At 48.4% G+C, this 13,788-nt stretch overlaps 1 protein-coding gene across 1 annotated transcript in view; it reads left to right on the forward strand.

The window, feature by feature from the left end:
• The window catches only part of PLXNA4 (plexin A4), a 451,603-nt gene that overhangs the window by 199,241 nt on the left and 238,574 nt on the right, over positions 1–13,788 (forward strand). The window contains exon 3 of the mRNA XM_086611134.1: positions 12,823–12,954. Within this exon, the coding sequence (XP_086467260.1) occupies positions 12,823–12,954 (132 nt within the window). The remainder of the gene's footprint in view (positions 1–12,822; positions 12,955–13,788) is intronic.

The following is a 13,788-nucleotide window of genomic DNA, read 5'->3' on the forward strand; positions in this document are numbered from 1 at the left end:
ATTCTGATTTTTCTAAGTTCTTTGCTCTAACCTTGGAGCCAAATAAAAGGATGAAGGAGAATAGAGAACATGGTGTTACCAGTGCAGGCTGGAGCAAGAAAGTCTGCAAAGGAAGTTACTAGGGAGGAGGACTGTTGATATTCACTGCTCCATATCCGGTGGTTTCTGATGTAATTCATCATGCTGGACTTGGCACCATGTTTTTACCATGTTTTCACCATGAGGGAGAAAGGTTTTGCTTTCTGGGCTGGGGACCATTTTTCTTCTCTTTCATTGCATGTCCCCTCTGTCTCCTAGAGCTCTTCATCCTTCCACCCCAGAGCTGAGAGCCTCTGTGCCCCCATCTCTTTACTCTCTTAGCTAAGGTGGAGCAAGGGCCATGGATGCTAATACTTTCCTCCGATTGTTCACGTTTGCTCATGCAACATGCTCAGAAGGGGCTGTGTTCCCTGTGGCTGAGGACACAGCAGTAGCTCTCAGCACAGGTGGCTGGATGTTTTGGAGATCCCAGGGGGACAGACCTGATGAAGCCAAGTGGCTGCATAGAGTGTATAGGGCCATTGGGAAGCTGCTGCAAGCTGAGGATGTTGGTCCTTTCAGGAAGGACTGAGGAGATGGAGAAGGAGGAACTGAGCAGGAACGTGTTTGGTGTGGTCTTTTCTGCAGGAGTTTGGAGAGTTGACTGTCTCTCCATTCAATGGTGACTAGGAGCGTGTTGTAGCTCAGCGCTGGAAACCGAAGGTGAATCCAGCCAAGTGGTGTTGGAGAGGACCAACAAATTGTCTGGTAGCCTTGGAAGAAAAAAAAAGCATGAGAGATGGCTTTGGATCACTGATGAGGGAGTGGCTGATGGGAGATGAGAGGAAACCTTGAGAAGGCGAAGGCCTCAGTGAGACATAGCTGAGCAGAGATAGCTGCTGAGGGATTTGGTCTTGATGCAGGTTGGCTGGTGGAAGAGGTAGCTCTTTCTGGGACTTGGCTTTAGGACCAGTGCTACTCGTTTGGAACTGGCTGGTGCGAAAAGTGATCTGTACTGAAAGTGGCCTGGGGAAATCATGTCCCTTGGTCAGACATTAGAGATGAACTGGTGATGGATCAGCAGATGAGAGCAGCTTTCAGTGGAGGATCAGTCTATGGGAGGTGAATGGAAGAAGCTTTGTCCACTGTTTCAGCACTGGCTCAGTTTCTGGCTGCTTGCATGAAAGGGGAGAAAGGGCAAATGTGGAGCTTTGTCCCCAGATGGTACTTCCTTTTTATCTGAGGCAATATTGGAAGATAAACATTCACTCATTCTCTCTTTTTTTTTCTCTTTTTTTTTTTCCTGTGGATAAACATAGATTATGAAGGTTAGAAAGGCTTCAAGGGATGTTTTTTATCTGATATTAAGTTCTTAATAGGTCACCTTGGCATTGAGAAGCCCAGGAGCTGAAAGAATCAGCAATTGAATTACAATAACCTTTGCAGAGCACAATTCTGTCAGTGGGGCTGGGACCCAGAGATATGTCGGACCTCATTATCTCGACCTTAGCCCCAGGGATGTCAACGGACAAAAAGAACTGGACAGAGAGTCTGGGCTAGCTGATTTCCTTGGAGAGCTTCTCTTTCAGGTTCCCCTTTCCCCTGGCCTTGGAGATAACGTGTCCCTGCATTGCTGATAGGAATTGTTCCCAAGCCACCACTCCATCCGCCTGTCCAAGCCCGTAACTCTTAGCAAGGGAGTGAGCAGAGAGCTCCGGCCCCCAGATTTCTCTCGTTTCAGTTATGCACTCACAGCCCATCACTCTTTGCATCTCTCTGTAGTCATTTAACACCAGCACCTGACACAAATATTGGTGCACAAGAGAAAAACTTACTCGGCCAGTGATATGATCTCTGGGATATGATTTTTGATTGGTTTTGTTTAGAGAAAGTAGAGAAAGTGCCTGAATCCTCAGCAAAGCAGAAGCTTTCGTCTGCCTCTGATACGCCGCAAAGGGAAATTGCAGATGTGTCTGTATATCTCCAAGATTGAATGTGACAGGCTATGATTGAGCTCGTTGCCCTCACTGATGCCTGGAGCTGCGCAGGGCACCGCGCCACTCGAGGTGTGTGTAAATGCCCGTATTCAGATCAGATGCCCTGTGTTGTCTGCTACAGGGAGCAGGTCCTTTGGTGGGGATGCCTGCACTGGCCACGTGCACTCCCACCCCAGACTCTGCTGGGTGTGAACATACACTCCGTGCATGCCTGTGCTCATCTTTACATCACCCCGTGGCCCCTTGTCATGGCCAGGACCCTGTGGCGCGTTGGTGAGCGCAACCTCAGCCCAGGCAGATGAGCCTCGGTGGGCTGCATGCACACAGGCATGGATGTGTTGCTGAGTGCCTCCACACTCCTGCTTGCTCCAATATTTCCATCCCGTTGCATGCCACCGTGTTGATGTGTGCTGTGCTGCCCATGCCCATCTGTGTGCTCCTCCCTGCTCTCCTGCCCATGTGTCCATGAGTGGACGGGTCTCCGCACGCGTGCATGCCTCCCGTTGCCAAAGGGCAGCTGGCTTCCTCTCAAGTGACACTGTGTCGTGAGGATCCGTGGGTGTCTCAAAGCTCACCCCGTCCAGCCGCAGTCAAAGGGCCCTTTGTGGTGCTGCTCTGTACCCCCCGCCGCAGGGCTCCCAGCCCTCCGGGTCACTGCGTTCCCGGCACGGCGGGATGAGCTCATCCCTAGGAGGAATCTAGTTCCTCAGCCCCATGAACAGACACTTACAAAGGACTTGTATTCACGATCCAGCCCATGTTGCGATCCATCTGTCCTCATACCATCCCACATTACTATCTGCCTCAATTTCTGAGAAATTCCATGTAAGGATTTCTACTCCAGGCCAACTATGTTGATGTCTTTGTCTCTGGTCAGTCTTGTTCACACACACGCTGCACTTCTGGGTATTTCTGGACCAAAAGCGTGCAGGGCTTTGAGCCTTTCTTGTAGTGCTACTTGTCTGAATTGTTTTGATCTATGGTTTGACCCCTGCTTAGGAGCTGACCAGAGTTAGGCAAGCGTTTTGGGTTGTGCACATCACGAGCTGCCACCCATACTCTTGTATGTAAAAGTTTTTCCTGGTTTTTTTTTTTTTTTTTGCATTCCTTTAATCTCAATAAAAACCCACTCTGACTGAAAGCATCTATTTATATTCTCTTTATGAAGAACAAGGACTAGAGGCAGCAACAGGATAAATGTTTAAAAAAATAGTTGTCCCCTCCCCAGAATGTTGGCCATGTAAATGAAATTCCATGAGTTCAGGAGAAATGAAAGTGCCTGGAGATCTGTACGTTTCCTGCCATGGCCAGTGGCTTTATGTACGTCTAAACTCCTGCACCCTGGAAAACTAGAACAACTCCATGACGTATCAGAAGACCTACAGAGCTAATAGGTCCAGGAGATTCCGTTTCACCTCATGCAATAGAGTGCTGTAAGGAGCAGGAGATGACTTTATTGCTATAGAATAGCCATAGGTGTCCTGCAGAGAAACAGCTGCAGGATCCAAAAGCCCCATTGTGGTGCACATGAGCAGTGTGGCACTAGGATGACCCTTGAGATTATCCAGTGGGATCATAAATATGAGCATCCAGCAGTAGGATCCTCTCCATAGGAACTTTACCTCTGAAAATATAGAATCACAGAATCACAGAATGGTTTGGGTTGTAAGGGATCTCAAAGATCATCTAGTTCCAACCCCCCTGCCATGGGCAGGGACACCCTCCACTACACCAGGTTGCTCAAAGCCTCATCCAACCTGGCCTTGAACACTTCCAGGGATGGGACATCCACAAAGATCAATATCCACATATCAAATAGAGATTCCCTATTCTCCATGGAAGACCTGGAATTGCTCTATAAAGCACCTGTGGTAGGATATATGCCTGATAAGGCAACCTATGGATGAAGAGACTCTGCTCTGTTGCCAGCAGGATTGAAATCCTGTGGAGCTTGGGAAGCAGACACAGAGGCTGTACAGGCTCCTTTGGGAAAGGAGCAGTGTCATCCTTCACTTTATTTTGGCAGAAAGGTCAATGGGTCTCTTTGTTTGGCCAAACACATGCCTGATGTGTTTTTAGCTGTTCATCAGGTCTTAGAGATGCCAGTGGTATCAGCATGAAGTTTCCTAGGACATGTCTGTAGGTCAATGCTTTGAGTGTCCTCCTTGTTTTCCACTGATAGAGGGCAAAGCACAATTTTTCAGTCTCAAACGACTTTTATTTTAGGTATCAGGGTTGGGGTAAGTGGAGAACAAGTGTTTGGGGACTATGAGAGCACATGCATCCCAGATGTCTGGGACTAAGTTGGCCACTGTCAACAAAGCCAGGGCAATGGCCAGGAACTGTGATGCCTCCTGGAGAGGAAGGAGGAGGAATAGCAGGTTCGGGGCTCTGGCTCTTGCACTGAGCAGCACAGCCCCATCCTCGGTGGGGACTGGCCAGTGAAGGCCTCAGGCTCGTGCCATAGGTGAGTGCCAGCAGCCTGTTAATGGATCTCCTGGCAGGGCTCATTGCTGAGCACTGATCACTTGGCAGGCCATTACCTTGAAAAATGAGCTGTGCCGAGCTTGCCTTGTGTTGTTACAAACTAATGATTTGCATTGATTAGCACGTGGCTCATGAGTGTCTAATTTATCAATCAGGGAGCGCCAGGGGAGCGTGGGTAAACCATGCTTTCAAAAATGATGTCATCTGTCAATTGGCTCATGAATGTGAAAGCTGCATACACCTGACATGCTCTCCCTGGTGAGGGAGAGGAAGGACCCTGTCACCTCCTTGTCTTTCCCTCTGTTTCCAGCTCTGTAGCTGCGTCACTCTGGAGTGAGCCCTGCAGTCCAGGTACAGCCTGGCTGGCCACACTTCAAGCTGTAAATACTATTTTTATAGTGCTGCAGTAACAGCCACAAACCCGCTGTGTTAGGTGCTGTCCAAGCCCAGAATGAAAAGTTGGTCTTTTATTTATGCCTAATTTAGATCATAAATCTATTGCAGCCAGGAGTATCTCTTGCTATAGGTGTTGGTGGGGAACCACAGCATTATGGCACAGTAGTGAAGTGCTGTGGACTGTGGAAAAAAGGGGACCTTTGTCAGCTAGGAGTTTGTCTCCTGGCTTGAAGGACCCTCTGGCCCAAAACAGACGGTTCATAAAATCGTGAAATCATAGAATGCTTTAAGTTGGAAGAGACCTCAAAGATCATCCAGTTTCAACCCCCCTGCCATGGGCAGGGACACCTTCCGCTACACCAGGTGACACAAAGCCTCATCCAACGCGTCCTTGAACACGTCCAGGGATGGGGCAGCCACAACATCTCTGGGCAACCTGTTCCAGTGCCTCACCATCCTCAATGTAAAAAATTTCTTCCTTAAATCTAATATAAATCTACCTTCTTTCAGTTTAAACCCATTGGCCCTTGTCGTATCACTATATACCCTTGTTAAAAGTCCCTCTCCAGCTTTCCTGTAGGCTGCTTTTAAGTACAGGAAGGCTGCAATAAGATCACCCCAGAGCCTTCTCTTCTCCAGGCTGAACAACCCCAACTCTCTCAGCCTGTCTTCATAGCAGAGGTGTTCCAGCCCTCGGATCATCTTCATGGTCCTCCTCTAGACTTGCTCCACCAGCTCCATGTCCTTCTTGTGTTGGGGACCCCAGAGCTGAACGCAGTATTCAAGGTGGGTTCTCATGAGAGCAGAGCAGAGGGGCAGAATCCCCTCCCTTGACCTGCTGCCCACACTGCTTTGGATGCAGCCCAGGATACGATTTGCTTTCTGGGCTGCCAGCGCACAGTGCCGGCTCATGTTGAGCTTCTCCTCAACCAACACCCCCAAGTCTTTTTCCTCAGGGCTGCTCTCAATCCATTCTCCACCCAGCCTGTACTTATGCTTGGGATTGCCCCGACCCACATGCAGGACCTTGCACTTGGCTTCGTTGAGCTTCATGAGGCTCTCACAGGCCCACCTTTCCAGCCTGTTTAGGTCCCTCTGGATGGCATCCCTTCCCACCAGCATGTCCACCACACCACACAGCTTGCACACGTGCACACTCAGCTGTATGTATGCATTCTATAGAGCAAGCGTGCTGTGCCTGTAGATGACTTCTGCGGGGGCATTTTTGTGCGTACAACTTCGTGGATATAATGGGGTGAGCGATCACACAGACACCGATGAGCTTGGGACAGAGTTTTAGAGATGAGCCTTGCCAGGGTAAAAGCTGGAGGGCACTTGCATGCTTAGTGGGTGGGTCTCCTTTAGAAGCAAAAGGCTGGGGTCGACTCTCCTCTCCAGATCAGCCAGCATCACCTCTGTCGAGAGTGGCTGCCGTCACGACACACTGGAGTCTGGACAGCGTTGAAAGCATGAGTGTTGAGAAGACTAGACACCTGGTTTTCCAGGGTCCTGCTCCCCATATGGCTGAAGGTGCTCTGAGATCCGTATTTGGCTGGACTGGCATCATCCATGCAAGTAGCACCTTAGAACATCTGTGCCAGAGAAGAGAGAGGGCTGCTGGCTGCTACGAGGTACGAGAAGGAGATACCTCACCCCTTGCTTTTTCAATTAGTGTTTCTAAAGGCCTTTTGGATCGGTAGATAGACGGAGCTATTGAAATGCCATGTTTTATTAGAAATTGATCTCCTGTTAATAGGCTTTAGGCAAATTAGAGCGGATTATTCAACTGGAAAGCACAAGCCAAAACGGAGGGAAATAGGAGGAGTGTGGAATGTCACCAGCCCTTTCCCCGTCTTTGCCAAGGTCGATAGAGCTACATCATGTAACCCAAATCAATGGAAAAGCAGAAATAGATGATCATCATAACGGCCTGACATTAGATCATGTGCTGTCTTCTGTGTCTTTGCCCCCTCGCCATGCCTGGAACAGCAGCCAGCCGTCCCAGGATCCACTGGGGAACATTAGGTTCATAAAGCAGGGAGGAACTGATATTGGAAAAGCAATGAAGTATTAGAGGCCCCTGTGTAGTCGTAAGAGCGTGGCTGGGCACTGCTCAGAGCAGCCTGGATTGATGTGCTGGGCTCCAGGGCTGCTTGGATCTCCTGGAAATGAGGTTTGCAGATCCTTAATCCAATAGCGAGAAATAATGGTGGTGATTTCAGTGAGAAATCTCTGAGAGAAAAAGAGGCAGGGAGGAAGAAGGAGGGATACCTCAGGATACGGGAGATACAGAGACTGTCCTGCCAGGTCTGGCTTTCCCTGCCCAAAAATATTTCTCCTTTCAGAGGTGGTGACACAGCCGTGTTTGCTTCCTTGCGTCCAGGAGCAGGCAGCAGGGATGGATTCTGTGACCTGTGGGGCTTTGCCTTTGAAATCCACCCTTGAAATCTTCTTGGCAACCACGTATTCCCCTCCCCTGGGAACTGGAGCAATTTCATGGCCAAAATAAACCACCAGCATGACCTGAGTGGGAGCTGCTGGAGTGCTGGCTGGAAGCGTTAAGGATGGCGATGATGAATTCCCTTTAACTTCATCAGCCCGGAGGGTGCTGATGCTGCACAAAAGCAGAGTGGCAGGGAGGGATGGGTTGGCTGAGCCAGCCTTGGTTCACCCATTCCTCCTCCACTTAGTTATTCATTTAATTTTTTGTAATTACTGTCATCCAACCAGTGGCTGCTCCTGCTGTCCTCCTGGCTGGCCGTCATGATCCTGCTCCTGACCTGGATGGGTTTCAAATGCTTTATACAAAGGAGTTAATGGAGAGGGTCTTGTTGTGACTCTGGTGGGCCAGGAATGATGCTCTGGGCAGGAGGTGATGGTTTTAGAAGAGTAGGAAACAGCTGAGCTCAATTGGCACAGTGAAAACGATCCATTCTTTTGCTGCCAGTGACCAGTCCAAGCTGCCGGGACAATAAAATAGAGGTGAGGTAGTAGCAGAGTCCTGGTTCAGGAGTGTGCTTTTGATGTGAGTCTGAGGACAATCTTGAAGACAATTAGTTGTCTGTGCTTAATTTGCTGTGATTCATATAGCAGAGCAGTCTTAAAGTGTATGAACTGGGTTTTTCTGGGATGAACCAAAACTGGATGATGTTAATGTTCTCCAAACACTGATTCAGCCTACGGGATCAGACTTTGGTAGGTCTGAAGTAAAATTCCTGAAGCACATCTAGTATGCATGCTGGATTTTAGCAGAAATAGTGTCCCTTTCAAGGTAACTCCTTTTACACTATGCTATTTGACATACCGTTTGAGAGAGCTTTTCCCAGCTCTGCTGCTGGCGTGCTTGGTCCCTTCACCTCTCCATCACCTACCCTCCACATCTGCACAATGAGGCTTTCCAAAAGGGACCGTGCCCATCCAGCTTAGTGGAGGAATAACGTACTAAAAGAGGTATGTGGTTGTCTCAGACAGGATCGATGCTCCGGTCTGGAAAGCAGGTGTTTCTGTTGCTCTGGTGAGCTTCAAGATATTTTCTTTTTGCCATCATCATGATTTGTCTTTCAGCAATGGGACTAAATGTTTGCTGTCACCAATTCCTTCTTTGTCGTCCAGCCCCACTGCTTTTCTTTGACCCTTTTGGGTCCCTTTTGGAGGGATTTATTGTGTCGCTCTCTTCAATAACCATATGATCCCAACCTCTAAACCCCATCTGCCTCTTAGAAGTATGATTGAGGCATCTGCCACCGGCTTGTCTGCGAGACTGTGCTCTAGCATCACCCTCCTGTGGACCCCACAACAGCTGGGGAGACCCAGATAATGCTGAAACGCACCAGTCGAGTGATGGAAGGTATCTTTTACCTGCTTTCATTTACCAGACCCATGGGCTACTTGCCAAGATGCCCGTAGGGCTAGCCATGGCCAGGGTGGGAGCTCAGGAAAGGCCAGAGCCTATGTCTTTAAAGATTAATAGTGTTGTTTGCTCATTAAGGAGATCGTTTTGAAGCCAACGCTAGCCAGAACATTCGAGTGCAAGCATCTGTTTGCTACTGGGAGAGGATATTTATTGTCTGATACTTCAATGGATGTAAATAAACAGCCAGACCTAGATAATGTTCAGACAAACAAACAAGCAGCTGCCAGAATAGGTCCCCTGGTAGTTGACCTTCGGGAAGCATCATGCTGATGTTTTAATAGCAGCCAGCTTTGCAGAACGAAGCCCAGTGACTACAGCCTTCCGGTAAGCAGGATTAATGTGCAGCCAGACCACGTTGGTCCCCAGCAGCTCTGCCCATGTGTGTTGGGTTAAAGGAGGGTAGGGGAGCTTGGGGTGCTGAGTAGGCATCTTCTGGTCCAAGGACTTTTTGCCTGTCCAGGACAGACGTGTAGGCAGTGAGAATGGGTATTCCTGCAGTAGAGGTGATGAGCGTGTTTGTGAAGGAGTGTGCACACCTCTGGTAATGGTGATTGTGGTGGACCGAGCATTTTGAGACTCATTTATGGTCCTGGAGTCCCTTCGTTCCATGGCTTCTTGCTCCTCTCTGTCTCACCTTGTGGAGATGCTCATGGTTCACAGGGAGTTTCAAGGAGAAATCCCCACTGAATCGTCATTCAAGCTCTGATCTCATAGATTAGAGATTATGATCTAATCTAGCCTAATAAGAAGCTCTTGAATATAAGAATACCCACACTTCTTTCAGAAGAAAACTCTATCTGTCCCAGCACCCCAGCTCCACGTGGGGCTTGTGGCTGATGCCGGCAAAGGAGAGCAGGAACAGAGCAAACTGCTCGCGCGTGCTTCAAAATCCCTGCGATTGTCAATTTAGGGAGCTTTCTGAGCAGAGATTGTATCCATGTCCCTGACTTTAGTGGTGATCACTTGCAGGCTTTGGTGAGAATCTTCTCATTTCCCCTTCACAGGCTCTTCTTTTTGATTTTTTTTTTTGCTAACCCAAAAGCCCTGGTTCCAGTAGGTGTCTGAGAGCCAGGAATAAATCTCTCTCTAAGAGAAATTGCTGCTGTGTTGTTTAACGCTCAGGGCTGAGAAGAATGTAGAGGGAAGGTGGAGATCCTCTGGGCTCCATGCCTGGGGTCAAACATAAGAAAACCAGAGTTTAAGACAGGTAAAGGGAGGGCTTGAGTTAAGGGCCAGACTTCTGGCTGCAAGCTACACTAATCACCTCTGTGCTGGTGCAGGTCTTGCACCCCTTCTCAGCTGGGCTTGCATGGTCTGTGCAGCATGGATTAATGTCTGCCAGACTTTCTGGCCTTCTTCTTCTGAATTTTCTTTTTCCTTAGCTATTGACTTTAACTAAAGAGACAGGTTTCTGCACTTACAGTTGTTGGGCTGTGTGTGCATGAGTACACGTGTGTGTGTTTGCACATGTACGGTGGAATGAGCTCTGTCCCTCCTTCCCTCCCTTCCTCTCTCCCTCCCTCCCTCCTCCTCTGCAAAATAATGATTTTGCAGGCAATTAGGCTAGTAATAGCTGTAAAATCACTTCCGAGTCTCTCTGTTTTCCCGGTGTGAAACCTCTGCAATCCTTTACCTGCAGCAAACGCAGAGGGGAGATCCCTGGGGGGCTGTGCCTCCTGGCTGCGTGGTTTGTTAACTCCAGCCGACTATTTCTCCAGCCTTGCCTCTTCCATCTCTGAGCTCCTTCTCCTCTAATGGGGCCTGGCAAAGGCTGAGGAGAGTGCCTGAGCCCTGGGGTGATAATTGGCTGCTTACATATCTGGGGGCCTACGGATCTGACCCTGACGATGCTGAAAAATCAAGGTCAGAGCTTGCGACGACGTAAGTTTTGTTTAGCGCAGTGATCAGCGGAGAGCGAGGATCTTCTGCAGCCTTCTGATGGGGACCAGCAGCTGTGAGGGACTGGAGAGGGAGGCAGAGCTGAAAGAGCAGACAAGGCTCAGTGACTGTTCCCTGAGAGTGAGAACTCGGTGCAGGAAAGCCTCCGTGGGAAATAAGAAAGGCTTTTGCTGTGGGGACATTTGAGCCACCCTGGACAAAGCCCCAACAGGGAGACTCCTGTGTTTCTCAACCTGCAGCCCTTTCTGTCTCCTTCCTTTCTCCTGACTGTCCTAAGGGAAATGACTCATCCAGAGCCTCTTGGCCTCTGCCCGTAACCTCATGGGTGAATCACATCCGTGTCCACTTTCAAGAAGACAGACTCTGAGCAGCTGAATTCACCCATTAGGGACCATGGATATGAGCAAGCCCTTTCCTCCCAGGCAGTCAGAATCATTGGGAGGCACAATGCTCAGTGTTGGGCTTCAGGCTGTGACCTCTTCATGTGTTGATGCTGTGGAGTGTGTTGCTGCCATCACCAGATCCATCAAGATGATAAACTAACTGCAAATCCTTCGGTGGCACTAGACCAGCCCAAGGGCCAATGCCTGCATGTGCACCCACTTCTGCGGAGGTTGATGGATGGCATGTAGGATCTGAGCATCCTTGAGCACCCTTTGCTGTCACAGAGAACCCCTCTAATTCCTCTCTGCCTCATTTTCCCTATTTTTCCCAGGGGAATAAGATTTTTTCTATTGTCATACAGCAGGCGGGAAGATGGAGGAAGGACAAAAATAAGAATCCATATATCATTGTGGCCCTTTGCTCATATAGGCTTTCCAGACCCTTTGCCATTCCCTCTCTTCCCTTTCTCGTTGCCTTTCTAATATAGATGTTTCAAACTCAGTTTCTTGGCTGAAAGGTTGATTCAGAAGGAATAAGCCCATGGACTGTGTGCCAGGGAACAACAGGAATGGGTTTTGATACCACAAGTTCTCCACGGCTTGTTATTTCCTTTGGGTGGGAAGGGTGCGTTTTGCTCAGCTATGACACTGCACAAGTGTGAACCAGGGACTGGGTGCCTTTGGGCTGCCTTTGGTCAGGAAGGTCTTGGAGATCATGATGTGGAGCATGAAGCAGATCTACCACAGCTTTGTTTCTTCTAGGAAAGGGTACTGTAATGTTTGTGTTGGTGCAGGACAGAAGATTTTGTGAAACTGAAAGGCAACGCATTGAAAACCTAGGAAGGAAGATGAGGAATGTGGATGCATCTCTGAAACGCGTGACCATAAGGTTTGCTGAAGTACAGAGCCTCACAAGGTCCAGAAGTACCTGACGCTCCTGTAGATAGCTAGATTAACCTAAATTGTGATTATACTCTTGAAAGGGATTAGAAACCCTCTCCAGCTGGTTTTCGGCCCAATCTCTAGAAATTAATTGTAGACGGGTAAAGAAAACTCTGGTGTTTTGTGCACTTTCTTCTGTATCGCTAGGTCGCTGTCAGGGTAGACTGGGACTGTGCGTCTGGTTCCGTCTCATAATTCCAGTTATTGGTGTTCCCAAGTGACACCCTGTTATGAGATGTGGCTGGAATCAGAAGGTGTTGTATTTGTGCAGGGCTGATTTCAATATCTGATATATGTAATTAACAAGAGAAATAGTCCGTGTTGTATTGTGCACTCTGCAATAATATATTACCCCATGGAATATTAGCAATAAGAACAATATTACTGTCTGGCTAGCATTTGAGTCAGTCAGTCCTGGAGATCCTTGTGTGGGTTTTTTTTAATCTTTTGCTCATCATCACCACAAATTCTGCCCTTTTTGCTGTCATTTTCAGCTCAGTAGATTTGTCCAGGCAATGATAGTAACACAGTGATAGTGTCAGATAAAAGCGAGCAGGCTCTGGATTGTTCTTCTGCAGTGCTCTTGTGTTGATGGGACCAGCAGAAGCAGATAAACCTGCATTATCCTTTAGGTGAGGAGGCAAGGGAAAAGTTCACTTTGTGATGACGGTGGTTATTATCTAGAAGACCTGGACCACAATGCATTTCTCCAAAGATTATTCTACAGTCTCGATGGAAGAAGGAAAAATACTCATGTTCTCTCCCTGCTTTCGTTTTTGTTCTGCAGATCCGTGTGGATGGCACCGCCAAGAACACGCTGGAGTACGAGATTGTGCAGGTGGTGGATACTGGCCCCATATTACGGGATATGGCCTTCTCAGTGGATCACGAACACCTCTACATCATGTCCGAGAAGCAGGTAAGAAACCCTGTCAGTCCTTGGTGCTTTGAAAGCTTTTAGCTTGATCATGCTATGAACATCAGAACTGCCCATGAAGTTCTGATGGTGAACACAGCTACTACAAAGACATGCTCCGTTGTCAATCTCATTATTTTTCTTGATTAGAAACTGTTGTGTTTATACACTGATGCAATTTTTGAGGGGTTGGGGCAGAGAACTAAGGGGGCAAAAACCACCCCCGGCATCGCCTTATGAAGCATGTGTCCTGCTGGCTACATGACAAGGAGTTGCTGTGGCCTCTGCTGCATTTCACATTGCTCTGCACCCCCATTCAAACTGTGGCTACATCTGCCAGAGATATGGATAAGTAAGTGTAACACTGAATCATTTGGCTCCAACTGGAGTATTTGGAAAAACTGGAGCCTCTTTGAGGCACAGCGATCGAGAGTGTAGGATGCTGCCTGCCAGGGTGCAGGCCAAGTTTAGCATGACATTCCTGTTGTGTTATTAGTATTATTATTGAAAATACTACCAACCAGATTCCAGGGAAGGGCCAATCTGGGTGTTCAAAGTGGAAGTCTGGCTGATTTCAGCAGAGGGTTGCTTCTTGGGGTGGGAGGAGGAAGAATTAGTTTTGCATGAAGGAATTCATTGTTTGTAATTAGTCTTGTGAACATGCAGGGACTTGAATTATCGTAACTCGTTGATTCATGCAGGCTCATGAGGAGCTTTAGATTCATATTAAAAAGAGAGCAATAAGGGATTGTGGTAGGGTGATGGCAGGTGCCCTACAGTGCAACTTCAGTTCAACTGGAGGCCATCAGTCCAAGTGAAACATGGTTACCCATACAT

This window comes from Tauraco erythrolophus, chromosome 4 (genome assembly GCF_009769465.1).
Source record: "Tauraco erythrolophus isolate bTauEry1 chromosome 4, bTauEry1.pri, whole genome shotgun sequence".
Lineage (NCBI taxonomy): Eukaryota > Metazoa > Chordata > Aves > Musophagiformes > Musophagidae > Tauraco > Tauraco erythrolophus.